The sequence below is a fragment of the Schistocerca cancellata genome, chromosome 2, assembly GCF_023864275.1.
Source record: "Schistocerca cancellata isolate TAMUIC-IGC-003103 chromosome 2, iqSchCanc2.1, whole genome shotgun sequence".
Lineage (NCBI taxonomy): Eukaryota > Metazoa > Arthropoda > Insecta > Orthoptera > Acrididae > Schistocerca > Schistocerca cancellata.
Genome location: NC_064627.1, coordinates 353,129,121 through 353,155,903, shown reverse-complemented (window position 1 = coordinate 353,155,903; position 26,783 = coordinate 353,129,121). Strand labels below are relative to the sequence as shown.

Sequence of the window (26,783 nt, the reverse complement as noted above, 5' to 3'; positions counted from 1 at the left end):
AGTCCTGAGACTGGTTTGATGCAGCTCTCCATGCTACTCTATCCTGTGCAAGCTTCTTCATCTCCCAGTATCTACTGCAATCTACATCCTTCTGAATCTGCTTAGTGTAGTCATCTCTTGGTCTCCCTCTACGATTTTTACCCTCCACACTGCCCTCCAGTGCTAAATTTGTGATCCCTTGATGCCTCAAAACATGTCCTACCAACCGATCCCTTCTTCTAGTCAACTTGTGCCACAAACTTCTCTTCTCCCCAATCCTATTCAATACCTCCTCATTAGTTACGTGATCTACCCACCTTATCTTCAGCATTCTTCTGTAGCACCACATTTCGAAAGCTTCTATTCTCTTCTTGTCCAAACTAGTTATCGTCCATGATTCACTTCCATACATGGCTACACTCCATACAAATACTTTCAGAAACGACTTCCTGACACTTAAATCTATACTCGATGTTAACAAATTCCTCTTCTTGAGAAACGCTTTCCTTGCCATTGCCAGTCTACATTTTATATCCTCTCTACTTCGACCATCATCGGTTATTTTACTCCCTAAATAGCAAAACTCCTTTACTACTTTAAGTGTCTCATTTCCTAATCAAATTCCCTCAGCATCACCCGACTTAATTCGACTACATTCCATTATCCTCGTTTTGCTTTTGTTGATGTTCATCTTATATCCTCCTTTCAAGACACTGTCCATTCCGTTCAACTGCTCTTCCAAGTCCTTTGCTGTCTCTGACAGAATTACAATGTCATCGGCGAACCTCAAAGTTTTTATTTCTTCTCCATGGATTTTAATACCTACTCCGAATTTTTCTTTTGTTTCCTTTACTGCTTGCTCAATATACAGACTGAATAACATCGGGGAGAGGCTACAACCCTGTCTTACTCCTTTCCCAACCACTGCTTCCCTTTCATGCCCCTCGACTCTTATAACTGCCATCTGGTTTCTGTACAAATTGTAAATAGCCTTTCGCTCCCTGTATTTTACCCCTGCCACCTTCAGAATTTGAAAGAGAGTATTCCAGTTAACATTGTCAAAAGCTTTCTCTAAGTCTACAAATGCTAGAAACGTAGGTTTGCCTTTTCTTAATCTTTCTTCTAAGATAAGTCGTAAGGTCAGTATTGCCTCACGTGTTCCAATATTTCTACGGAATCCAAACTGATCTTCCCCGAGGTCGGCTTCTACCAGTTTTTCCATTCGTCTGTAAAGAATTCGCGTTAGTATTTTGCAGCTCTGACTTATTAAACTGATAGTTCGGTAATTTTCACATCTGTCAACACCTGCTTTCTTTGGGATTGGAATTATTATATTCTTCTTGAAGTCTGAGGGTATTTCGCCTGTCTCATACATCGTGCTCACCAGATGGTAGAGTTTTGTCATGAATGGCTCTCCCGAGGCCATCAGTAGTTCAAATGGAATGTTGTCTACTCCCGGGGCCTTGTTTCGACTCAGGTCTTTCAGTGCTCTGTCAAACTCTTCACGCAGTATCTTATCTCCCATTTCGTCTTCATCTACATCCTCTTCCATTTCCATAATATTGTCCTCAAGTACATCGCTCCTGTACATACCCTCTATATACTCCTTCCACCTTTCTGCTTTCCCTTCTTTGCTTAGAACTGGGTTTCCATCTGAGCTCTTGATGTTCATACAAGTGGTTCTCTTATCTCCAAAGGTCTCTTTAATTTTCCTGTAGGCAACATCTATCTCACCCCTAGTGATATAAGCTTCTACATTCTTACATTTGTGCTCTGGACATGCCTGCTTAGCCATTTTGCACTTCCTGTCGATCTCATTTTTGAGACGTTTGTATTCCTTTTTGCCTGCTTCATTTACTGCAGTTTTATATTTTCTCCTTTCATCAATTAAATTCAATATTTCTTCTGTTACCCAAGGATTTCTATTAGCCCTCGTCTTTTTACTTACTTGATCCTCTGCTGCCTTCACTACTTCATCCCTCAGAGCTACCCATTCTTCTTCTACTGTATTTCTTTCCCCCATTCCTGTCAATTGTTCCCTTATGCTCTCCCTGAAACTCTGTACAACCTCTGGTTCTTTCAGTTTATCCAGGTCCCATCTCCTTAAATTCCCACCTTTTTGCAGTTTCTTCAGTTTCAATCTGCAGTTCATAACCAATAGATTGTGGTCAGAATCCACATCTGCCCCAGGAAATGTCTTACAATTTAAAACCTGGTTCCTAAATCTCTGCCTTATCATTATATAATCTATCTGATACCTTTTAGTATCTCCAGGATTCTTCCAGGTATACAACCTTCTTTTATGATTCTTGACGTCATCTGACGATAAATCCAGCGTCATCGACAATCAGCATTAACTGTCATTGTACTGACCGACCACATGCAACAGGCAAGGAACTCCATTCCACAAAGTGACATCCGTTATCTGTACAACAAAACGCATGCACGTTTGCATGCTTTCATTCAACATTCTGGCATCATTCAATGATATCCATTATTTACCGGTCTAACTATAAACAATACCTGAATAAAAATTCAATTCGCAATTTTTTTATGTTATGGGACTTAACTGCTAAGGTCATCAGTCCCTAAGGTTACATACTACTTAACCTAAATTATCCCAAGGACAAACACACACACCCATACCCGAGGGAGGACTCGAACCTTCGCCGGGACCAGCCGCACAGTCTATAACGGCAGTACCTCACACCGCTCGGCTAATCCCGTGTGGCAGTTCACAATTATATCTTCCCTGGGTAAACTGGTTATCAGTGTACCAGCATTTCACATTTGCAATGCATTATCTCGCGCTTACGTCAACCTATGATTGTACAATGTTAATCAGTTAAATATGTTACCTAGACAAATGTGTTCCCGAAATTTCATTACTCTACGTTAATTACTTTTTTGTGTTGCGATTTTTTCCATCCATATTCTTTTTGCATATTTTCCTCTCTGCTTCTCATTCTGGCACCGAGTTTATTACCCTGTATGATGCAATAGCTACCCCACTTTGTTTCGTGGGCATTCTACCTTGGTTAAAGGCACATTCCTGAGCCTAACGTTTCATCTTCAAATGTCTGAGACATCGCCGCAGGCTATAAAGGCTCATATAGCAAGTCAAACGAAAACAGTCTCAGTAATTCGAAGCGTTTAGACTTCTCCTTACAATGGTTGGATCGTGACGGAATCAGTTCGATGTCAGATAGAGAAGTCGCACCTGCCGCGCGGAATTAGCCGAGCGGTCCAAGGCGCTGCAGTCATGGACTGTGCGGCTGGTCCCGGCGGAGGTTCGAGTCCTCCCTTGGGCATGGGTGTGTGTGTGTGTGTGTGTGTGTGTTTGTCCTTAGGATAATTTAGGTTAAGTAGTGTGTAAGCTTAGGGACTGATGACCTTAGCCGTTAAGTCCCACAAGATTTCACACACATTCATTCATTCAAGTCGCACCGACGTACTTACGGTGTTCGTAGTGGGGAAGAGTTGGCGCTCTCTGCTTCGCTTAGCACCAACGACCACAACTAGTCTAATTTTAATCCTTCTTCTTCTTCTCTGTAAAAATTATTTTTCTGCTTTTGAATTTCTGTGGTCGCTCTGTACATTCTAGCATGATAGTGATTGCATCTTGAGAAAACCACACTATCAAAGAAACAAATTTGGTGGTTTCCTGGGCCCAGTGCATGGTATTCTACAGACGGTTTGTGTTTCCCAGGCGACAATTGCTGTTGTTCCGTGGAGACCGTGTTAATGCTTTTTTTCGTAGTTTCTGCATACACTTGACAGCGTTTCCAACGAATTTTATATACTCCTGTAGTGGCAAGCGGCGAGCGTGCGTCCTTTGCAGTGTTCCATTGCTCACACACCTTTCGCAGTAGATTAAACATTGCATCAGTACAGTGACTCCTTATTCTCTGCTGACACCATCTGTGACATTTTTTTACGAGCTCCAACTACAAAATTTCGAAGGTTCTTCAGAGTTTATTTCTAGCTATTGTGGCGTAAAGAAACCGTGGTCTCCGATGGTCTGTTGCAAAGTAAGTGCATTTCATTTCATTTCTTATTCCTTTTTTTTCGTTCGTTGGCGGTACGCTCTGTGTGTCTTGTTTGTAAAGGAACATGCTCAATTCAGTCATGGTACTCGCTGCTGACAACCGTAATGCGCACCTTTCTCTTTACCCCTGTCCTTACATTCGGTAAGGATCGATTCTGTCTCGGGTTTATTTTTCGAGAAGTGTTAATTATACGATAACTGCGTTACACAGCAGTAAGGACAGGTTCAATGAGAAAAAACTGGCCGGCGTGCACCTCGTCATTAAACGCAGTCGATGAGATCCGCTACGACGCTATGCTGAGCTGTTCTCGCATCAGTGGCAACAAATTCGCTGCCTTGTTGAACACATATACGAATGCGCATTACACCACTCTGCTATTGTGAGGATGTTTTTACAGAAATGTAAATGGAATAAACAACTGAATAGATCATAAATACATTATTATCTTGTTGGAAGCCACCAGAGATCACTCCTCAGTTGCCATCGAGAAGCTGAGTACACCCCGCTCCAGCCCTCCCACCAAGCAAAAATCCCTATCAATACCAGGAATCAAAAACCAGTGCTCTGCATAGCAGTCAGACACGCTAATCACTGAATTACGGAGGTGAACGACGTAGGGAATGGTGATTAAAAAATCGATTGGAAGAAGAACTTGAAGTCTGTCAGCAGAAACAATAAATTTTCAGTCATTAGATAAGTGTGTCCTTATAAGTTAAATTTGAACAAAAGTTGGTACAGTGACATAACTACACTTGCAGGGCAAATCTAGTGTCTCCTTACAGTTTCTGTTTTCAGAAGCTGTTATTATAACTCCAATAAATGCCGTAAAACTGACTTGACCCTACAGTACGCTACATTGCGGGCTTGAAAACTTTTTTGGCTTACAATAATTGACAAATTAGTGAGCACCTCAGAGCACTCGTCTAACGGGTGATTAAAATTAAAGTACAACTACTCACGGAGTTCTAGTGTGTGCTGTAATTGTGAAACACGTATGTATTCAGTACAGCGATGGCGAGGCATGAGAGAATCTCTGACCAGAGAGTTATTTATCGTTGCTAGTCTGCGCTTGACCGCGCGTGAGTGCAGTAGTGGTACGTAGGTTGTTGCGAGTTGTACTCAGTACTGTAGTGTGTGAGGAGTCGGCGGGGGTCGACATGGGTCTCTGGTCACGATTCAGGACGAGGTATATTGTTAAATAAGGTAATGAAGCAGCATTGCGCTCAGCTAATAATGTATTGTAATTGTAATTAATTTGTTGAAGAAATGCCCCAATAATAATTCTGTTTTCAAAGCAATCGTTATTAAAAAAAAAAGAAAATCATTACAATTGAATGTCCATTTCTCAATTTTTGTGTCGAGTTTACATTGGGCCATTATTTTTCAATATTTTTGTAGCGAAGGTACAGTCGCTTTTATTTCAATTGAACGATGTTTTGTGGGAGCTCAACAACATTTGGGTCATTATTATTCAGTAATCTTGTGGGGAAATAACTTTTGGCACGTTTTCATTATCATAGACTTTTCTTTTTATTTTTGCTGGGCAATCACACTTGGCTCTATTCGCATTAACATTTGTATTGTCTTGTAATAATTTGCTGGGAGGTTACGTTTAACACGATTCCTATTAACATTTAATTATTGTCTTTTCAAAATTTTGTGGGGAGGTTACAATTGTCGTACGGCTACGAAACTTGGTAGACATTCTAATGCGTTAGCCCGGAACCGATTTACGTTGGAAAAAACAATTAGTTTCAACTGTGGCCACCAGGTGCAAATCTGACACTGTGAATGCAAGAAAGGTGTATAGAAATGTTTCCATATGTAATGGATTTGGAACACCACCTGGTCAGGAAGACTCAAACAAGTGAGAAAGGCATAATGTTGATTTTATTATTAACCGCATCTTATGTAATTTGTTCAATGTGAGCACCGGAGATGCTGCATCCGTAAAACGACGTGATCAACAGTTGCTCGAAGCACTTCCGGTAGAATCCGAGCAACGTGTTCCTGTATACTTGCCTCCAGATCAGATAAAGACCGAACGTGTCCCTGGTAATCGCGTTCTTTTAGGTATCTCCAGAGCCAAAAGTCACACAGATTCAGATCAGTTGATCTTGCAGGCCATGCATATGGAAAACCTCAGGAGATAACACGTTCATGGAAGTTTGCATTAAACAGACCTTTCACTCGGCGAACGACACGAGGTGTTGCCCCACCTTGCATGAAAACAGTGGTTTCCACACGGTTCCGTTCTTCCAAATAAGAAATCAAATTCTGTACAAGAAGGTGTCGATAATGTGCAGACGTTTCAGTACACGTGACAGGCCCTCTGTGTGTATTTTCTTCAAAGATGAACCGACTGATAATGAAGATGCATGTGAATCCACACCACACAGTCATATACTGCGAATCCAATGGCTCTTCGTGAACAACATGCGGTTTATCAGTACCTCAAATTGCGCAGTTCTGTGTATTTACTGCACCTCGCAATGCAAAGTATGTCTCATTACTGCATAGAATACAGCGCGGCTACGTGGCACCAACTGTGTTCCGTACCAGAAGCAAAATAGCAAATTCAGAACGTTGCTGCGGATGATGAGGTTTCAGTTGCTGCACCGTCTGGAACTTGTGTGGATACCATTGTAAAATGGACCGCAAATCTTTTCGTACTGTTGACCAGGGGATGTAAAATTCTCGTGACCCTGTACGAGCACTAGCAATATCTGGGGCACATGCTGCATGATCAGTTACAAGAACAGCAACCTCGCAAGTGACTTCCACCGGCGTAGGACATCTTCATCTTCCAGGTGCCTCACAAAGCTTGCCCTGTTTTTTCAATTTTCACTATCTTCTTTAAACAATTTAATAACATCAAGCCCCTCCTCACACATTTCAGTTGGCGATGCCCTCTCAATGCAGCTTTGTAACTGCTGCCGTTCACATTAAACAGTTTCACTAACACCGCAAAGTCTTTATTCTCAGTAATCACACTGTTCCTTCACGTTGTGGCTTATTAAATGAGGGCGTGGATGTCATACTGTGATACACACTGTATATATCGCCAGATTTGCAACTGTTGGCCACAATAATAACTAATTTTTTTCAGCATAAATCGGTTCCGCATTAACGCATTGGCATATCGACCAAGTTTCGCTGTGTTACGATAATACAGCCTACACTGGGCCTCCATGAGTCGATGCACTGTAATTATAATCACTCGGTACAACACTTTTCTTTTAGAAGACGTTGTCATGGCTACACAGGTACTAGCTACCGGAATTCGTGTCTGTTTCCCAATTCTTAGAAACATAATAGACAGTAGGAACGATATAAGCTGTACGATCTAATTTGTGACAGAGAATGGAAATACATTACTGGCCATTAAAATTGCTACATCACGAAGATGACGTGCTACAGACGCGAAATTTAACCGACAGGAAGAAGATGCTCTTATATGAAAATGATTAGCTTTTCAGAGCATTCACACAAGGTTGGCACCTACAACGTGCTGACATGAGGAAGGTGCCCATCCGATTTCTCATACACAAACAGCAGTTGACCGGCGTTGCCTGGTGAAACGTTGTTGTGATGCCTCGTGTAAGAAGGAGAAATGCGTACCATCACGTTTCCGACTTTGATAAAGGTCGGATTGTAGCCTATCGCGATTGCGGTTTATCGTATCGCGACATTACAGCTCGCGTTGGTCGAGATCCAATGACTGTTAGCAGAATATGGAATCGGTGGGTTCAGGACGGTAATACGGAACGCCGTGCTGGATCCCAACGGCCTCGTATCACTAGCAGTCGAGATGACAGGCATCTTATCCGCATGGCTGTAACAGATCGTGCAGCCACGTCTCGATCCCTGAGTCAACAGATGGGGACGTTTGCAAGACAACAACCATCTGCACAAACAGTTCGACGACGTTTGCAGCAGCATGGACTATCAGCTCGGAGACCATGGCTGCGGTTACCCTTGAAGCTGCATCACAGACAGGAGCGCCTGCGATGGTGTACTAAACGACGAACCTGGGTGAACGAATGGCAAAACGTCATTTTTTCGGATGAATCCAGGTTCTGTTTACAGCATCATGATGGTCGCATCCGGGCTTGGGGACATCGCGGTGAACGCACATTGGAAGCGTGTATTCGTCATCGCCTTACTGGCCTATCACCTGGCGTGATGGTATGGGGTGCCACTGGTTACACGTCTCGCTCACCTCTTGTTCGCATTGACAGTACTTTGAACAGTGGACGTTGCATTTCAGATGTGTTTGACCCGTGGCTCTATCCTTCATTCGATCCCTGCGAAACCCTACATTTCAGCAGGATTATGCACGACTGCCTGTTGCAGGTCCTGTACGTACGGGCCTTTCTGGACACAGAAAACGTTCGACTGCTGCCCTGGCCTGCACATTCTCCAGATCTCTCACCAATTGAAAACGTCTGGTCAATGGTGGCCGAGCAACTGAATCGTCACAATACACCAGTCACTACCCTTGATGAACTGTGGCGTCGTGTTGAATCTGCATGGGCAGCTGTACCTGTACACGCCATCCAAGCTCTGTTTGACTCAATGCCCAGGCGTATGAAGGCCGTTATTACGGCCAGAGATGGTTGTTCGGGGTGGTGATTTCTCAGGATCTATGCACCCAAATTGCGTGAAAATGTAATCAAATGTCAGTTCTAGCATAATATATTTCTCCAATGAATACCCGTTTATCATCTGCATTTCTTCCTGGTGTAGCAGTTTAAATGGCCAGTAGTGTACATAATTGTGTGCATCTTTACATATACAGTATAAACAGAGTTCGCAACATTGGTAGGGTCGTGGGTAATAACGTGATGCTGCTGCATTAAGACGTGACGATGTAATTCTACGTCTAGTTGAAGAACAACCATCGTAAATGGAAGAAGCTCGGCACGTCCGGTGGGACCATCTCATATGACTGTACATTTCACGTTTCGTCAAGAGTTGCTGCATCCTTATCATCGCCAGAAAGTTCAGCATCTTCACGAAGCAGACTACCCACGAAGATCTACACTGCACCCTAGTTCTTGGAACAGTGTGGGAATAACGCAGAGTTTCTTCGGGAAATGCTGTTGACAGATGAATCCACGTTCACTCTCGAAGATAGTGTGAATATGCATAATTTGCAAAAATGGGCAGCTCAGAACCCTCAGGCCGTTTGACAGGGCAGATTTCAAGCCAGATTTGCTGTGAACATGTGGGCCGGGATCGTCGGATACGCTACTGGTTCCAAGGGAGTAAAAATTCAGTAGACAGTAATTGAGTAGTATCGTGACGCATCTTTGCTTCTCCCCTCTCCCCCCCCCCCCTCCCACCTAATCTCCACTCAAAATTTAAACTCCATCACTAATCTTACATTTCTCTTATATAGTATACAAATACACAGTAACATAATTAAAGAGAATAACACACATATAATGAACTACAGAGAGAGAGAAAATATAGATCAAAAACTAGTGGCAATGTTGGAACACTACAAAACGCGATACACACTTAGAAGCATACAAATAGGCAGTGAACAATAGTTTAGCAAATTGTGCTATGTTAAACATCAGAATGCATCGTTCTCCAAAGCAGAATCAAATTAGACAGCAATTATCAGTGCTTAACGAACAAAGGAACGAAAATCGTCCTAGCAGACGGCATTTCGTGATGTAGGCGAAAAACCGAGCAGAAATTACAGCAAGTAAAAATCAACAATTTTTCGGACTGTTTCTCCATCTAGAAAACAAATCAGATTGTAATTATCGTTAATTACAGACAACTGATCCTACTTTGCTTCACTGTAAAGCAACTGCAGACAATAAGACCACACAAATGAAAAATTTAATAAACGAAGTACTTGACCCACAGTGCTTTATTAAGTTGTTATTTGTGCTAATAATTATAGTAATATATTTCGTGAAATTACCCTGGGGAGGCATGATACGATGCAGATTGAACACGTGCAAACGGGATTATCAACCGCAGAAATCGAGGGGTTATTTATGAATAGTCATAATGAGGATGAATTTAATTTAATAGTGTGACTATTGTCGGTCTTGGCCTTTCAGCATCTCGTTCTTCAAGCTCCACACGCTCACCTATCAGGAGTAAAACTGATGACGACGAGGAGGAGCACAATTTACAGAGCATATCTCCAGTCTACGCCAGTAGTTCAAGAAACAGATGAGGAAGTGAGTCTGGCAAATATAGATAGAAGAGGTTGACCGTCTTAAATTCCTGGGATTCCAACTTGATAATGAATTCGGTTGGGAGAAGCACACCACAGAACTGCAGAAACGCCTTAACAAATCTGTGTTTGCTATTCGAGTGTTAGCTGACATAGGCGATATAAAAATGAAAAAGCTTGCATACTTTGCCTACTTTCGTTCCATAATGTCATATGGTATAATATTTTGGGGTAACTCTTCAAGTCAAACAAAAGTTTTCTGAGTCCAAAAGCGTGAATATGTATTATTTGTGGAGTAAATTCACGGACGTCCTGTAGAAACCTCTTCAAAGAACTGGTTATACTAACTACTGCCTCTCAGTATATTTACTCATTAATGAAATTTGTCATAAATAATATATCTCTTTTTCCAACAAACATACATACAATACCAGGAACAAAAATGATCTGCACAAAGACTTAAAAGCACTTACTTTAGTTCAAAAAGGGGTCCACTACTCAGGAACACTCATCTTCAATAATTTGCCAGCAAACATAAAAAATTTAGTTACAAATAAAGATCAGTTTAAAGGAGCCTGAAAGACTTACCAGTGGCCAACTCCTTCTACTCCATTGACGAATTTTTTAATAGAAACAAATTATGTATTGTGTATATTCATACTATTAGTATTGGTATTTCAGCTCCAAAAAAAATGACATGTTCCACATCCACGAGGATCCCCTCAGCACGGATCTATGGAACGAAAAACTAATCTAATCTAATCTAAAGGGAAAGAAATTACGGAGAACATGTTGAAACAAACTCATCGGATCAGTCCCGTTATTGAAAAGAGAAGCAGAACCAAACGCTGGAATCTCGTTTATACACATGGTACATAACTTTAATCGACGTATACTTGATACAGTTCAAATGCGAAATTAAATATCGTAATAAAAATCGCAGTATTAAGACAATGAATATTGTTTGCTTCAAATGTAGGTCTGTCGTGAGAGAGGAGTTGGCTGAACGGCGTCATAAGGAGAATATCTCTGAAGTAATTTTCGCCGGGGAAAGGCAGCTGGAACCTCACCAGAAAAATCTGAAAATGGCGTACGTGTTATCAGACTCCAACAGTGTTGCCATTGTATGAAAGTCTCGTTACGTCCAAGTCTGCCGCTAAATAACGCAGCTTTAAGGGAAGCGGAGATAACTGCTGAAAGAGGCACAGAAAGATAACTGTTTTTGCGGCCAAGAAACGCAGAGTTTGTTGAAAAGGACACGACTTTAAATCACAAAAATTCGCTGCCTCTCGGCCGGATACTAGGCAAGTAGAAAGCCAAAAACACAGTTTGTTCGCTTTGTGTCTTTAGAGCGGCCTCAGAGTTTTCTCGATATGTATTGTTCACAGTGTCGCCAATGTTTTATTACGCACAACATTTAGTCTGTTGTGCGCCGGGTTTCTCCCTCTGTTAACTCCTTTCGTGACTTATCCTCTGTTAGTCTTAAGAAGAGCTTGTATATAATTCTTCGTGAAATGTTTACCCACAAACTGTTCTGCACATTCTGCTTTGCACGCAGTAAAATTTATCTGAACATTAGCTCTTATAATAGAGCACCATTGAAGATGTTTCGATGAAAAGAAAGCGAAACACGTCTAATTTGAACAGAAAGAGGCAAGTCCCTCTCCGAAGTTTTGTCCGGCAAAAGAATACATAGTTTATGACCCTAGTAAATGTTACATACTTAAAATGAAAAGATTGAGTTTTAAATGTGGCTATTATTTGACAATGGACGAAAAAATGGATACACTACACAAAAATTATCAATTAGAGCTGAGAAATAATATTCCTAGTGTGACAGGCAAGAGACAAAAAAATATCACAAATTAAACATGGTTTCCTGTTGTATCCACAATTTCTAATTAAATTAGAGTTGGCGATTTGGTACGCACGTTGCCATCATCAGTGTTTTATTATTTACCTGCTTTGCTTTTCTACTCTTCCACATTTGCATGCCTTTTTCGAATGTCTCTTGTCATTGTGCTTGGGTCGAGGATAATCTGCTAGAAATACACAAAGTCTTTCTTTATTAACTCATTAAGCTCAGCTTATAACCGTACGCGGATAATATTTGTTACTTTCCCCTGTGACACTCATGACCACGTACAGAACACTTAGAGAAAGACACACAACTAGAGTGACTGTAAACTATTTACTGGTGGATGGAGTTCGCCAGGGATTGAACGTTGTTAATAAAAATAATATCAGCACACACAGTTTTGATAGCCTTGTAGCAATTACCGAATAGCGTCAACAGAGGTATACAGTAAACGTACAGGATGACTCTGAATGTGATCAACTGTTTATGCTAAACTTTTACCGAACATGATTAGTTGAGGAAATTATATCGTTTTTGTACAAGGCGTGCAACCAGAGTTGATAAGGTTACTGTAATGAATATTTACTCTGCAGTGGTGTGTGCACTGATTTACAGCTTCCTGGAAGATTAACACTGTGTGCCGGACCGAAATTCAAAAGCAGCAAATTAGGTGAGCTGAGAGCGCTGATGTCGTACTACAGAAATGATCCTATGGAGTGCGATCCTGCTGTGCATTCTCTAGAACACACTCCGTCCGTATGCCGGCTGTCGCTATCAACTGACGATGGCAGCCTATTCTCTTAATCTCATTTCATGTTGTTTGACGCCTCTTGTATCTTCCTTTTGAAGAATGATAAACTGGAAGTTTCCTCGAAATGCGTACGGATGTTTACCATATTCATCCAGCTTTTCTGCTGCGCGAGTTTAATATTTTGTCCAAGCTGTCTGTGACACTCGTACTCTCTTATCAGTATCCCTCATTAACACGAAGTCGCACTCAAATCTGACTTCATTAACTCCCGGTGCTTACAACGCATCGACGGAAGTTTTGTTGGATGGAAGTGGGTGACGAATTCTGTTGTTGTACCAATAGCTCGAGCCAATGACAAACGGCGAAGAAATTTCCACGCACGGTCGGCGACTTCTTTGTAACTGGCAAAAAAGAAATGTTTGGTTGTCCCGCCTGCTCGTCTCTGTTACTCTTGCCCCTCGTGGATATTACTTTCTTGATGGTTTCTTCGCTGTATCTATTAGCTCCGAAATTACATTGACTTCGTAAGCGATTCAGTGAGTCCTTTTTGTCAGCGATTGTAATAGAGATTTCTTCTCCTGTGCATGATGGTGAGACAATGCGTACTGGTGTCTGTCAATGGTGTTGGACTTACTGTAGAGTGCGAGCCAAAGTGTACCACCTCTTAACCTGTATACCACCGGCCGCGGTGGCCGAGCGGTTCTAGGCGCTTCATTCCGCAACCATGCGGCTGCTACGGTCGCAGGCTAGAATCCTGCCTCGGACATGAATGTGTCTGATGTCCTTAGGTTAGTTAGGTTTAAGTAGTTCTAAGTTCTAGGGAACTGATGGCCTCCAATGTTAAGTCCCATAGTGCTTGGAGCCATTTGATTTTTAACCTGTATACCTCTTTGATGAGAAACGGCATTTGCTATACTAGCACAAATGTTGATTCATCATTTTGCAATATGACACAGGCTACAAGTCAAGCAAATATCATGGGAAACTCTCAAAAAATCATACGGTACAACTTGCGTCATTTTTAAGTCTATGCAACAATATAGTACGAGCGGTAACCAAGAGGCTTTTAAGTGTCGCCTCGAAAAAGTCAAACTCCCACCTTTAAAGTTGGTCATGATGTTAGTCGCTCTCCGCATACCTTTTTCGCTCATTTTGAATGCCACAGACACAAATTTATTGGAAGGCAATACCATAGTCCACCCTGACTGTTATACAATCGCTGTCATACACACCACAGTGAGATGATTTCAGCTGTTTGCCATTTTCAAATGTATACCCATTACTCCGTCACCTTTTGTGGATGCACACAATAAATAATGATAGATCTCTATTTGCATGGAGGGTGACGGTATAAAGGGTACACTGCTGAAAATGGCAATCCTGTGCGGCTTGTCCGGGTGGAGGTTCGAGTCCTCCCTCAGGTATGGATGTGTGTGTTTGTTCTTAGGATAATTTAGGTTAAGTAGTCTGTAGGCATAGGGACTGATGACCGTAGCAGTTAAGTCCCATAAGATTTGACACACATTTGAACATTTAAACAAATGGCAATCGGCCGAAATCGGATGATCTGTGGTAAAGAGAGTTATTGTACATGGTCCAGTCACATTAACATGACCGCCGTCTATGTTCGATGTCAACGTGCAATAACGTGGTAGGTGGCACCGCTAGCAGTAGAGGGTATATAAGGAATGTCGGGGACACGCAAAAAACAGTGCAGTTGTTGTCTTATGCGAAAACGGAACGATTTATCTGGCGTTCAAAAGGGCTTCGACATTAGCTTTCAGGCCAATGGTGGAAGTACACGTATTTCTGAAACAGCTAAGCCTGAAAACTGCTCGAATGCCGCTGTAGTAAAAAAACGCTGTGCATGGCAAAAGGGCGCTAACCAAAACCGGCGCCGAAGCAACTTTGGTGCATCGTGGATCATAGATGATAAGGGTGAACCATGGCTGCGGAAACGTGTACAGGCGAACAGACGTGCTACTCTCGAGCAATTGACTGTCCAGTTGAACCAAGGGGTCACTATCAGTGTCTCCTCAACGACCATTCAGCGAACATTGCTGCATATGGGCCTCTGCAACAGTCGCCTGATTCATGTACCCTTGCTGACTACTGTTGCCGAGCGAGATTAGCCGAGTGGTCTAGGCGCTGCAGTCATGGACTGTGCGGCTGGTCCCGGCGGAAGTTCGAGTCCTCCCTCAGGCATGGCTGTGTGTGTGTTTGTCCTTAGGATAATTTAAGCTAAGTAGTGTGTAAGCTTAGGGACTGATTACCTTAGCAGTTAAGTTCCATAAGATTTCACATACATTTGAACTTTTTTTTTACTATTGTTTGTCGGCGAGAAAGGCTGGAATAACCAAGCCGGTATGGCAAATAGACCTCCACTAAGTGGCGACATACGCGTATGATCTTTCCAGATGAATCATGTTTTATGATCCAATGGACAGACGGCCGCTGGCGTGTACGGCGTGAAACGTCTGAATTCAAACAGCCTGTAACAATCGTCGGAAGGGTCCAGACCGGAGGAGCGAGCACTATGGTGCCTGGACAAGGTTTCCGTTTCATTCCCTGGGTGTTCTCGTCATTCTAGAAAGCACAATGGATCAACACTAGTGTACATCTATCCTTGGGGACCAAAGCCACCCCTACATGCAGTTTGTTTTCCCTCGGCTCGACGGCATCTACCAGCAGGACAAAGCAGTTTGTCACACAGCTCACAGTGTTCGTGCGTGGTTCGAAGAATAACACGACCATACTCAAGTAGCCAGCAAACTCTCTGTATTTAACCCCAATCAAGAATCTGTGGGACCATCTCAGTCGGGCTATTCGTGGCATGGATCCTCAACTGAGAAACATATTGCAGCTAGCCACGGCGATGAATTCGTCATGGCTCCACATCCACGTCAGCACATTCCAGATCGTCAATGACTCTCTTCCTGCACATCTCGCAACAGACCGCGCTGCAGAAGGTTGTTATTCAGGCTTTTAACAGCTGGTCTCATTAATGTGGCAGGACAGCATATGCCAGCCAGGGTGGACTGTGGAACTGTCCTCCTTTTCTACATACTAGCCCAACGATGAATGATTTGAGAAGATCTTGGTAGTAGAACTCTTCATTTTTGCAGTTTATGAAACATTCCATCTCGAAATTGGCTCGTCGTCATTCTGGAAACTCCTGCATTGCTAAGGTTTCTTCATCATCTAAGATAAGAGGAAGAAGTCATTGGGCACCATGGTAGAAGAATACAAGGGCGATGTAAAATTCGATAACCCAAATTATGTCTAACTTTGTCCAGAGCATGGGAGATGTCGTGGAGCAAAAACACCGCCTTGGACAGTTTCTGCAATGCTTCGTCTTGGCAGAACCTCTTTAGTTCGTCAATAGATTTTCGAGGTGTGCTCCTGTGGCGATGGCAGTCCCACAAAAAGCTATCGCTTTGTCCTGCGGTGGGTGTTGTTCGCCTTTTTCGTTGGTGATGAAAACAAGTATCGACCGAGTGCTTGAACCTTTGTCGCTGGGTTATAGTGATACATCCAGCACTACACATGTTGACGAGATGCCTGAAGAGTCATCTGCATTAACATAATACCGCTGCAATATTTTCATTGTTGCCACGGTTCGGTGAGTTTTTTTGAAGGGATATTAGCAGCAACGAAGCCCGACAGACATTACCATGATCAATAGTGTAATATACTCTAAGATAAAAAAAAACGATGCACCTGGAAGGAATTATTCGAATGGAACCGAAATCGTAGATTTGAAGTACATGTGCAAACAAATGATTACGATTTCAGAAAAATTGGATATTTTATTCAAGAGAAAGAACTTCACAAATTGAGCAAGTCAGTAACGCATTGGTGCACCTCCGGTCCTTACAAGCAGTTATTCGGCGTGGCACTGATTAACAGAATTGATGGGTGATCTGCTGATGGATATCGTGCCAAATTCTGTCCACGTGGCGCGCTAGATTGTCAAACTCTCGGGGTGGTCGGACGGCCCTGCCCATAATGCTCCAAACGTTCTGAATTGTAGGAGGTCCATCGAACTTTATAGCCAAGGCAGGGTTTGTCAAGCATGAAGACAAGCAGTAGAAACTCTCACCGTGTGCGAGAGGGCATTATCTTGCTGAAATGTAAGGCCAGGACGGCTTGCCATGAAGGGCAACAAAACAGGGCGTAGAATTTCGTCGACGTACCTCAAAATGGTTCAAATGGCTCTGAGCACTATGGGACTTAACTGCTGTGGTCATCAGTCCCCTACAACTTAGAACTACTTAAACCTAACTAGCCTAAGGACATCACACACATCCATGCCCGAGGCAGGATTCGAACCTGCGAGCGTAGCGGTCGCGCGGTTCCAGACTGTAGCGCCTAGAACCGCTCGGCCACTCCGGCCGGCTTCGATGTACCTCTGCGCTGTAAGGGTGCCACGGGTGACAGCTGAAGGAGTCATGATATGAAAGCAGATGGCACCCAAGACCATGACTCCTGGTTTTCGGGCCGTATGACGGACAACAGTCACGTTAGTATCTCACTGCTGTAGGAACTGTCTCCAGATGCGTCTTCGCTAATCATAGGGGCTCATTCCGAAGCAAGACTCTTCACTGAAGGCAGTTCTATTGCAGTCAATGAGATTTCAGGCCAACGTCTGTCGGACTTCGTTGCTGCTAACACCGCCTCAAAAAAACTCGCCGAACCGTGGCAACAATGAAAATATGTCATGTGCTGTTTGAGGCTTTCCCTGCGCTGCATCTGCTTGATAGGTTCCCGGGAATTATGCCGGATAATATTGTAGAAACCGCACAATATTTCAGCGAGACAACTGCCCGCCATCTTCAGGTGCTACTGTCGCGTCGCTAAGAAGCTCGCCAATTTATATGCTGGCTTTCTAGAACAGCGCAGGCGACAGCGGGGCATAACGTCATCGAAGACCAATCGTAGACAGCGTCGAATACCAGAGCCCTCTGCTGGAGAAACGGGTCGCGGTCTGCGGAAGCGCGCCGCGGCGCGGGAAAATGCGGCCGGGAGCGACGGACCCCGCCCGCGCGCGCGAGGTGTTGGCGCGCGATTTAAGCATCTGCGCTAAGGCTTCCCATCTGCGTTCACTCGGTGCGGTTGCTAATCTGTGGCTGACAATTCCTTAGTGCTCCCAGGCTTTGCTCAGGTGAAACCCCGTGTCTCTGTTTATTAGGTCACTGCTTATACGTATTTCGACTGCCTCTTTGATGGTAGAGTCCCAGTATGTGGAAGCATGCGAGAGGATCTTGGTTTCTTCGTAATTCATGCCGTGTCCCGTGTCAAGGCAGTGTTCAGCAACCGCAGATTTCTCTGGCTGACCCAACCTCGTGTGACGTTTATGTTCGTCGCATCTGTCTTTGACCGTACGACACGTCTGGCCGATATAAGACTTCCCACATCGGCACGGGATTTTATATATTCCTGGTCGCCTCAGACCGAGGTTATGTGTAACAGAGCCCAGCATTGACTGCACTCGTGCTGGAGGCCGGTATTTCTTGAAAATTATGCCCATCTTAAAAGACACGCCACCGACATACGGTAGAAAAAATGTTATGTTATGTCCAGAGACGATCCGGATACTGGTGGGATGCATCAGATGTAGGAAGTATGCAGAAACCCCTTCCAAATTCGCAGAGCACTTAAAACACCACAGCCATCACCCCACTAACATAGTCCTAGACATGAAAATAGCAATTCACATGCGCACAGACATACAAACACACACACACACACAGAGAGAGAGAGAGAGAGAGGGGGGGGGGGGGAGGTAAAATATATCACTCACAAACACAATTTACACAATTGGCAAAAATATTTAGTAGTTCGCAACAATATTCTAAACATAACATTAAGAAAACGTGTGTTCATATCCTCAGGGCTGTGCCAGTAAAACCTTGAAAGAAGCAGAAGAGCAACTCTTAAACCAGCAAAGCAAGCACACATGTAGAGCAGCATCTACGTTATGGAGAGTCAGAAAGTGCCAGAACGCTTTCTTGCCTGAAAGTAATGTGTAGCCTGTAAGGCAAACAATTCGTATCCATTTTAGGCCACTGATGATGCGTATTCGCGGCGCGGCCTGGCCGCGCGGTTAGGGGCGTCATGCCACGGATTGCGCGGCCCCTCCCGCCGGACGTTCGAGTCCTCCCTCGGGCATGGGTGTGTGTGTTGTTCTTAGCATAAGTTAGTTTAAGTTAGTTCAAGTAATGCTTAAGCCTCGGAACCGATGGCCTGAGCAGTTTGGTCCCTTAGCAATTCACACACATTTGAACATTTTTTTCATGTGTTTCAGAAAATAAAAGCGAAGGGTTTACAGCATGATAAAACTGATTTTATTCAGTTGCACATACACGGTACTTGTCTGAAAATTATCAGCATAAAATTAATTACGTAAGTTTACTTTTTTCGAGGTGGAAAAGAAAAACTTTATGTCTACCTCTCGCAAGCAATCAGTAACCCCTTGACTGTGTGTCTCTGAATCGTAAACTCTAAGCTAACTTCGTTGACATCTTACATAACACGAGGCAGGGACAGGCGAGTGACGTCGGCGCACCCTGTGTTGCAGTGGCGGTGGTGGTGGCGTTCTTCATCTGCTGGGCGCCGTTCCACGCGCAGCGGCTGCTCGCCGTCTACGCCTACAGCTCCGAGTCACTGCGGTCGTCGGCAACTTTCGTCACCATCTACCAGGTCCTCACCCACATCTCGGGCGTCTTCTACTTCCTCGGCACCGCAATCAACCCGTTGCTCTACCACATCATGTCGCACAAGTTCCGGCAGGCGTTCAAGGTGAGCTCCAGACACGCGCCGCACTCACCACTAGCGAACAGAGTCCGGCAGGATCGTACTATTGTTCCATTACTTGGATGAGAGAATGAAGGTGATTACGTACCTCCAAGGCCACCTGCGAAATAGTACAAAATTCATGTTGTTTTTCTTGTGATCTTCACTCCGAAGACTCGTTTGATGCATCTCTTCACGCTAGGCTACCCTGTGCAAGCCTCTTCATCTCTACATGACTCCTGCGACACATAACCATTTGAACCTGCTAGCTGTAGTCATCTCTTGGTCCCCTCAAAAACTTTTAGCCCCCACGCTTCCCTCCATACCAATTTGGAAATTCCTTGATGACTCAGAGTGGTCCTTTCAGCCGATCCTTTCTTTTGGTCAAGTTGGAGCATAAAGATAATCTCCCTGATTCTACTTAGTATGTCCTCATTAGTCACGCGATGTAGCTAGCTAATCGCCAACACTTTTCCGCAGCTTCATCTTTCAAAAAATGGTTCAAATGGCTCTGAGCACTATGGGACTTAACTACTGAGGTCATCAGTCCCCTAGAACTTAGGACTACTTAAACCTAACTAACCTAAGGCCATCACACACATCCATGCCCGAGGCAGGATTCGAACCTGCGACCGAGCGGTCGCGCGGTTCCAGACTGTAGCGCCTAGAACCGCTCGGCCGCAACGGCCGGCTCCACCTTTCAACGGCTTATATTCTCTTCTTGTCTAAACTGTTTATTGTCCACGTTTCACTTCCACACAAGCCTGTACTCCAGACAAAGAAGTTCAAAAAAGATTTCCTAACATTTAAATTTACATTCGATGTTAACAAATTTGTATTTTTCAGAAATAATTTTCTTGCTGTTTTTTTCTAGTGTCTGCCCCGATAGCTGAGTGGTCAGCGCAGCGGTCTGTCACGCCAAGGGGCCCGGATTCGATTCTCGGCTAGGTCGGAGATTTTCTCCGCTCGGGGTTTGGGAGTTGTGTTGTCCTCATTATCATTTCATCATCATCGGTGGAAGACAACGGGAAACCACCACTGGAATCACTTCCCTAGACGCTCATGCGGTGGGCCTGTCTGAGGAGGCTTCCCCCATGACTCCGGCCGGAGTGGCCAAGCGGTTCTAGGCGCTTTAGTCCGGAACCACGCGACTGCTACGGTCGCAGGTTCGAATCCTGCCTCGGGCATGGATGTGTGTGATGTCCTTAGGTTACTTAGTTTTAAGTAGTTCTAAGTTCTAGGGGACCTCAGAAGTTAAGCCCCATAGTGCTCAGAGCCATTTTTTCCCCCCATGACAAGACCTGCCGTAAGGTAGAACACAAAGTTATTTTTTCTTTTTCTAGTCAGCATTTTGCATCCTCTTTACTTCGACGGTCGTCAGCTGTTTTGATGCCCAAATAACAAAACTTATGTACTATTTATAGTGTCTCATTTCCTAATCTAATTCCCTAAGCAGCAACTGATTTCTTTCAGTTACATTCCGTTACCCTTGTTTTACATTTGTTCATTCTATTTTTTTCCTGTCCTATTGTAACCTTTCCTTCTCAGAGTAGTACTTGCAACCTATCCAGTGGAATGGTTTGAGATTGGAGAATACCTCGAGAGCATTATCTGCTGTCGTGAGTAATGTCAACAATGAAATACAAAGGAGGTCGTGTTACGGCATGTGCGTGGTTAGTGTGTGGTCCTCTTATTTTGCTTAAGAAAAATAAAAATACGGAAGGATGCGAACACATTTCACAGCACTGTGTACTACATACAGTAGAGAAACAGTTCAGAGACGATGTTTTTATCAGCATGCCAATGCACCCTGTAATAAAGCAGCATCTGTGAGTCAACAGTTTCTAAACAAGAACATTCCTGAAATGGACTTGCCCGTCCAGAGACCTGACATGAACGGAATGGAACACTTCTGAGATGAGTTAGAACGTGACTTCGCTCCATACGCAGCGTCCAACATCAGTACCTTCTTTCGTTCCCGGCCTTAACCCGTTTTTCATGACGGTGGTATAGGGTGATCTGATGCACCTCCCGTCCCCATTCTGGGCGCGGGTTTGAACCGTCGTCCTCCCGAATGCGAACTCAGTGTGCTCGCCAGTGCGCCACCTCGGTCGGTGACAGCACTGGTGAGCGCCGGAACAGCTGACGCCAGCGTCACGTAATGTTGACACAGCTTTTGTTCTCCCACTCGGCGCGAGCGAGCAGACCACGCCATTACTGGCTTCCATCCTGCCGACGAACTCGTCTCCACATGACAAATACAGAAAATACCAGAATTGGTATAAAAACGTCCCGATCGTTTAATGGACATCAAATGTCAATCTGCAAAAAAATGGTTCAAATGGCTCTGAGCACTATGGGACCCAACATCTTAGGTCATAAGTCCCCTAGAACTTAGAACTACTTAAACCTAACTAACCGAAGGACATCACACACACCCATGCCCAAGGCAGGATTCGAACCTGCGACCGTAGCAGTCCCGCGGTTCCGGACTGCAGCGCCAGAACCGCTAGACCACCGCGGCCGGCGCGTCAATTTGCAACGCTGTTGCTACGTTACAGAAGATTCCCTTCTCTAGTATGGTAGTAGTTAGAAAGACAGGTAACGGATAGAACTAAAGACACTGGAAAAGTCTGTCATTTTGGAAACTGAAGAAACAAATCTTTTTTTTTTTTTTTCAAACACCTTTTGTAGCTGGACACTCTGCTCATATAGAATCTCCTCGCGTGTAGATAATGGTCACCTTGCAGTTGTATTTTTACCAGTGAAGGCAAGACATTCATCTGAAGTACTATTAGGACTCAGCGATGTTCAATAATTCTGTAATAAAACTCACCTTAGCAATTGCAGCGCTTTAGTCACGTGTATTCTAGAGCTTTATTGTGTTGAAAGAACAGATATCGAACTTGCACGGGTATTTTTAAGAATCTTCGCGATTTGATAAATGCATTATTTGCGTATGTCCTCCCCGTGATTATTTATGAGCTTCGAGCACGACCACCGAGTAAGGTTGCCAAAGTGTTTGAGACACCAAATTTTTCTCCTGAAGGAGCTTGATTCAAATCCCCGTAATAACTTCTTAGTACTGGTTATGCTTAGTTTCCTTACATCTCTTGTGGAAAATGTCAGAGTGGTACTCTACACAAGGTAACGGTCGACTTTCTTCATTTTTTTTTTTTTTGTCCACTTCAAGATTATGCTCCATCTGCAGTGATCTTGACGTTAGCAAAATGTTAAGCTCCGTCCTCACATTCCTGAGCGTGTAGGGAATGAGCATTCACATGCGCAGAATAGAATTTTAGTCGCCAACATACTAGTGCATTGACGCCAAGGTCAAAGTGACTATGATTTGCCGCTATGTGCTCTGCAGATTGTGAATGTCATTACATCGTTAGCAAAACCAGGTGCCGTTACAAAGTGTTATGAATTATGTACACAGGATTCATAGGTATCTTAAAAATTTGCATTCGGTATCTGGAATGAACTTGTCTTGAAGCTTTAGAGAGATAAACACAGGAACATTTCGCTAGTTTGCGACGTCAAAGCTCAGATAGCACTATTTTTCTTTAAATGAAAAACAAATGATAACCATACTTTGGATTTTGTACTGCACTTGATAATATTCACGAGTCTCTGCTGCAATAAATTATTCTGTGGTAATTTCACGAAATGGCTTCCTGGAACGTGAAAATGAAAGTGTCCCGCAAAATTCCGTGTTGGCAGACACAACTTGCACCAAATTACAGATTTATCACCCTCTGAAATGTTTATAGGGACTAAATTCTTCATTTTTTTTTACTTTTTGGGTCAATCTTTTTAATCTTTGTTCGTCCTTAGGAAAATTAAAACATTAACCTGAAACAGTAATTCGTCACGCTACAGTAACTCTGTAACTACTTAAAATAAGCACAATATTTTGGAAATCTTAATAATACGAAGGAAATAAATTTGGCTGTCATATTTATCGTATCTGCAGGTCACCGTTGTGTTTCTGATTAATAAAGCAAGTGTCCTGGGCTCCCGGGTTCGATCTCAGTGACTGTTTCATTTTGAATTAAAAACATCAGTCATGGCAAGCGAAGAGGTATAGGAGTCAGTATCGCTCTTGCAACGAGGGCGGAGGAATGGACATGTGTTCGGACACCGTCTTGACCTAGCATCTAAAAAAGTGGAAGAATCAACAGACTGAGAATGCGGAAGGCAACAGAAACCACTGTATTAAAGACAGATCATATGTATTCACTAAACATGTGGCCTATAGTTGAAAAGGTGTAATGATGATCTCTCCGGTGTCTGTGAGGGGACTGCAAGGGGAAGGTGATCATACTGAATACTGAATAACAAACTAATCGGAGCGTGGAATATCAGACGATTGAACGTGGTAAAGAAGCGAGAAAATCTGAACAAGGAAATGCAAAGCAACAGTCTAGATGTAGTGGGGTCAATGAAGCGAAACGGAAAGATGATACGGATTTTTGGTCACACGAATATGTGGTAATATCAGCAACAGCAGAAAATGATGTAACTGAAGTAGGATTATTTCTGAATATGGAAGTACGGCAGAGATAGAGTTACTGTGAACAGTTCAATGACGGATTATTCATATCAGAATTTACAACAAACCAATGTCAGTAACAATAGATCATGCATAAATGCTGACATTACAAGTGGAAGGCGAACATATAGGGAAATAATGTAACAATACTGAAGTGTAATTCACTATGCAAAGAAATATGTTAAGCTAATATAGTGGGTGAATGGAACACTATAGTAAAGGAAGAAGAAAATGACGGATTTACAGAAGAACATGGGATCGGTGGTGAGAATGAGAAAGGAGGAAGACTAATTGAGTTCCACAATAAGATTCAGCTAGTAATAGCGAACATGCTATTCAAACTTCTACATCTACATCTACGGCTACATAAATACTGTTGTGAATTGGCAGGAGCCAATTCACGGAGTTTGGAGGAAGCCGAAAGGCACGCGATTAAGCTCACGCAGGCTGGCGTGAGGTCTGGAACAGGTCAGAGAAATAAGACTAGCAAAACAAGAGTAACTGGTAGAATACTTAACTTTAATCCACAATTGGTGAACATCTCTCGTTACTGTACAGGCTTCACTATATTAATTATCAAATGCTATGGCGCCTTGCTAGGTCGTAGCAAATGACGTAGCTGAAGGCTATGCTAACTATCGTCTCGGCAAATGAGAGCGTATTTGTCAATGTAGCATCGCTAGCAAAGTCTGCTGTACAACTGGGGCGAGTGCTAGTACGTCTCTCTAGACCTGCCGTGTGGCGGCGCTCGGTCTGCCATCACTGACAGTGGCGACACGCGGGTCCGTCGTATACTAGCGGACCGCGGCCGATTTAAAAGCTACCACCTAGCAAGTGTGGTGTTTGGCGGTGACACCACAAATACTTTGCAAGCCATCGTACGACACGTGGTGAAGGGTACCCTGTACCGCTACTAGTCATTTCCTTTCCTGTTCCACTAGCAAACAGAGAAAGATAAAAACGACTATCTATATGCCTCACCCTGTCCACCCTGTCCGCCAAATCAGTATGTATACTGAGAAAAACAGCGGTTCTGTCACACTTCCTGGAGCACTCCTAACGACACCCTTGTATCTGAAGAACACTCGCCGTCGAGGTCAACATACTGGGTTCTAATAACTTAAGAAGTCTTCGAGCCACTCAAGTATCTGTGAACCTATGCCATATGCCAGTCCCTTTGTTAACAACTGCAATCTGGAATCTGCTTGTTGCCCTTCCTCCATAGTTTGCAATACATCATGTGAGAAAAGGGCAAGCTGAGTTTCGCACGAGCGATGCGTTCTAAAACAAAGCTGGTTCACGGACATAAGCTTCTCGGTCTCAAGAAATTTTGTTATATTCGAACTGAAAATATCTTCAAGATTCTCCGGCAAACCGATGTTAGGAATATTGATCTGTAATTTTGCAGAACCGTTCTTTAAACCCTTCTTATATACATCAGTCACGTGAGCTTTTTTTTCTGTCGCTTGGGATTCTGCGCTGGGCGAGAGATTCGAGATAAATGCATACTAGGTAAGTGGCTAATGCAGTACTCTTCGTAAAACCAAATTGGGATACAATTCGGACCTGGTTAAAAAATGGAAATGAGCGTATGGCATCGTTGGCCGAGAGGCCTCATCTGGGGAAGTTCGGCCGCCAATTGCAAGTCTTATTTCAATCGACGCCACATTGGGCGACTTGCGCGCCGGGGATGAGGGTGAAATTATGATGAGGACAACACAACACCCAATCCACGAGCGGAGAAAATGCCCAACCTAGCCGGGAATCGAACCCGGGCCCGCTTGCATGGGAGGCGAGCACGTTACCACCCAGCTAAGCAGGCGGACTCGTACCTGGTGACTTATTTGCTTTCACTCTTTCAGCTGTTTCTCTACACCAGAGAAGCTTATTGCTTTGTCAGCCATACGGGAGTCTGTTCAATGGTTAAATGACGGTATGCTTCTACGATTCATCTGCGTGAACGATTTATTGAACGCGGACTTTGAAACTTCGGCTTTCATTTTGTTATCTTTAACTGCCATATTAGATTGGTCTACAAGTGACTGGATGGAAGGGTTAGGCCCGCTTTGTAATTTTACACAGAAAACTTCACTAGAGTAGGAATTATTCTCGCAACAGGTCTGGAGACATAGAAAAATTCTAGCTGGAATACAACGTGATTAGTCAGAAGCTGCGAATTCAGATATTGTATTGATGGCATACACGGGAACTGATGAAGGCTCAGACCACAATTGAGTAACAATGAGGAGTAGACTGAAGTTCAAGACAACTGTCTCGAAGAATCAGCGTGGAAAGAAGTACGATTCTGGAATGCTGATGAATGATGAAATACGTTTGAAATATCCTGCACGCTGCATACTGAGATAGTGAATATCACAATAAACATTTCAGTCGAAAAGGAGTGGACATCTCCAAGAAGGATAACAACTGAAGCTGGAGAGAGAAAGGAAGACAACCGTAAAAATACGTACTTAGCTGTCAGAAGAAATACATCAACCGATTGATGAATAAAGGAGAAACAAAAACGATCAGGGAAAGACAAGAAATAGAAATATGACTTAGGAATAAAATGATAGGAACTGCGGGGAAGC

At 43.5% G+C, this 26,783-nt stretch overlaps 1 protein-coding gene across 1 annotated transcript in view; it reads left to right on the top strand.

Annotated features, from left to right (window-relative positions):
- Nucleotides 1–26,783, top strand: part of LOC126153969 (alpha-1D adrenergic receptor-like) — a 54,266-nt gene that overhangs the window by 12,140 nt on the left and 15,343 nt on the right. The window contains exon 2 of the mRNA XM_049916105.1: nucleotides 19,423–19,643. Coding sequence (XP_049772062.1) covers nucleotides 19,423–19,643 — 221 coding nt within the window. The remainder of the gene's footprint in view (nucleotides 1–19,422; nucleotides 19,644–26,783) is intronic.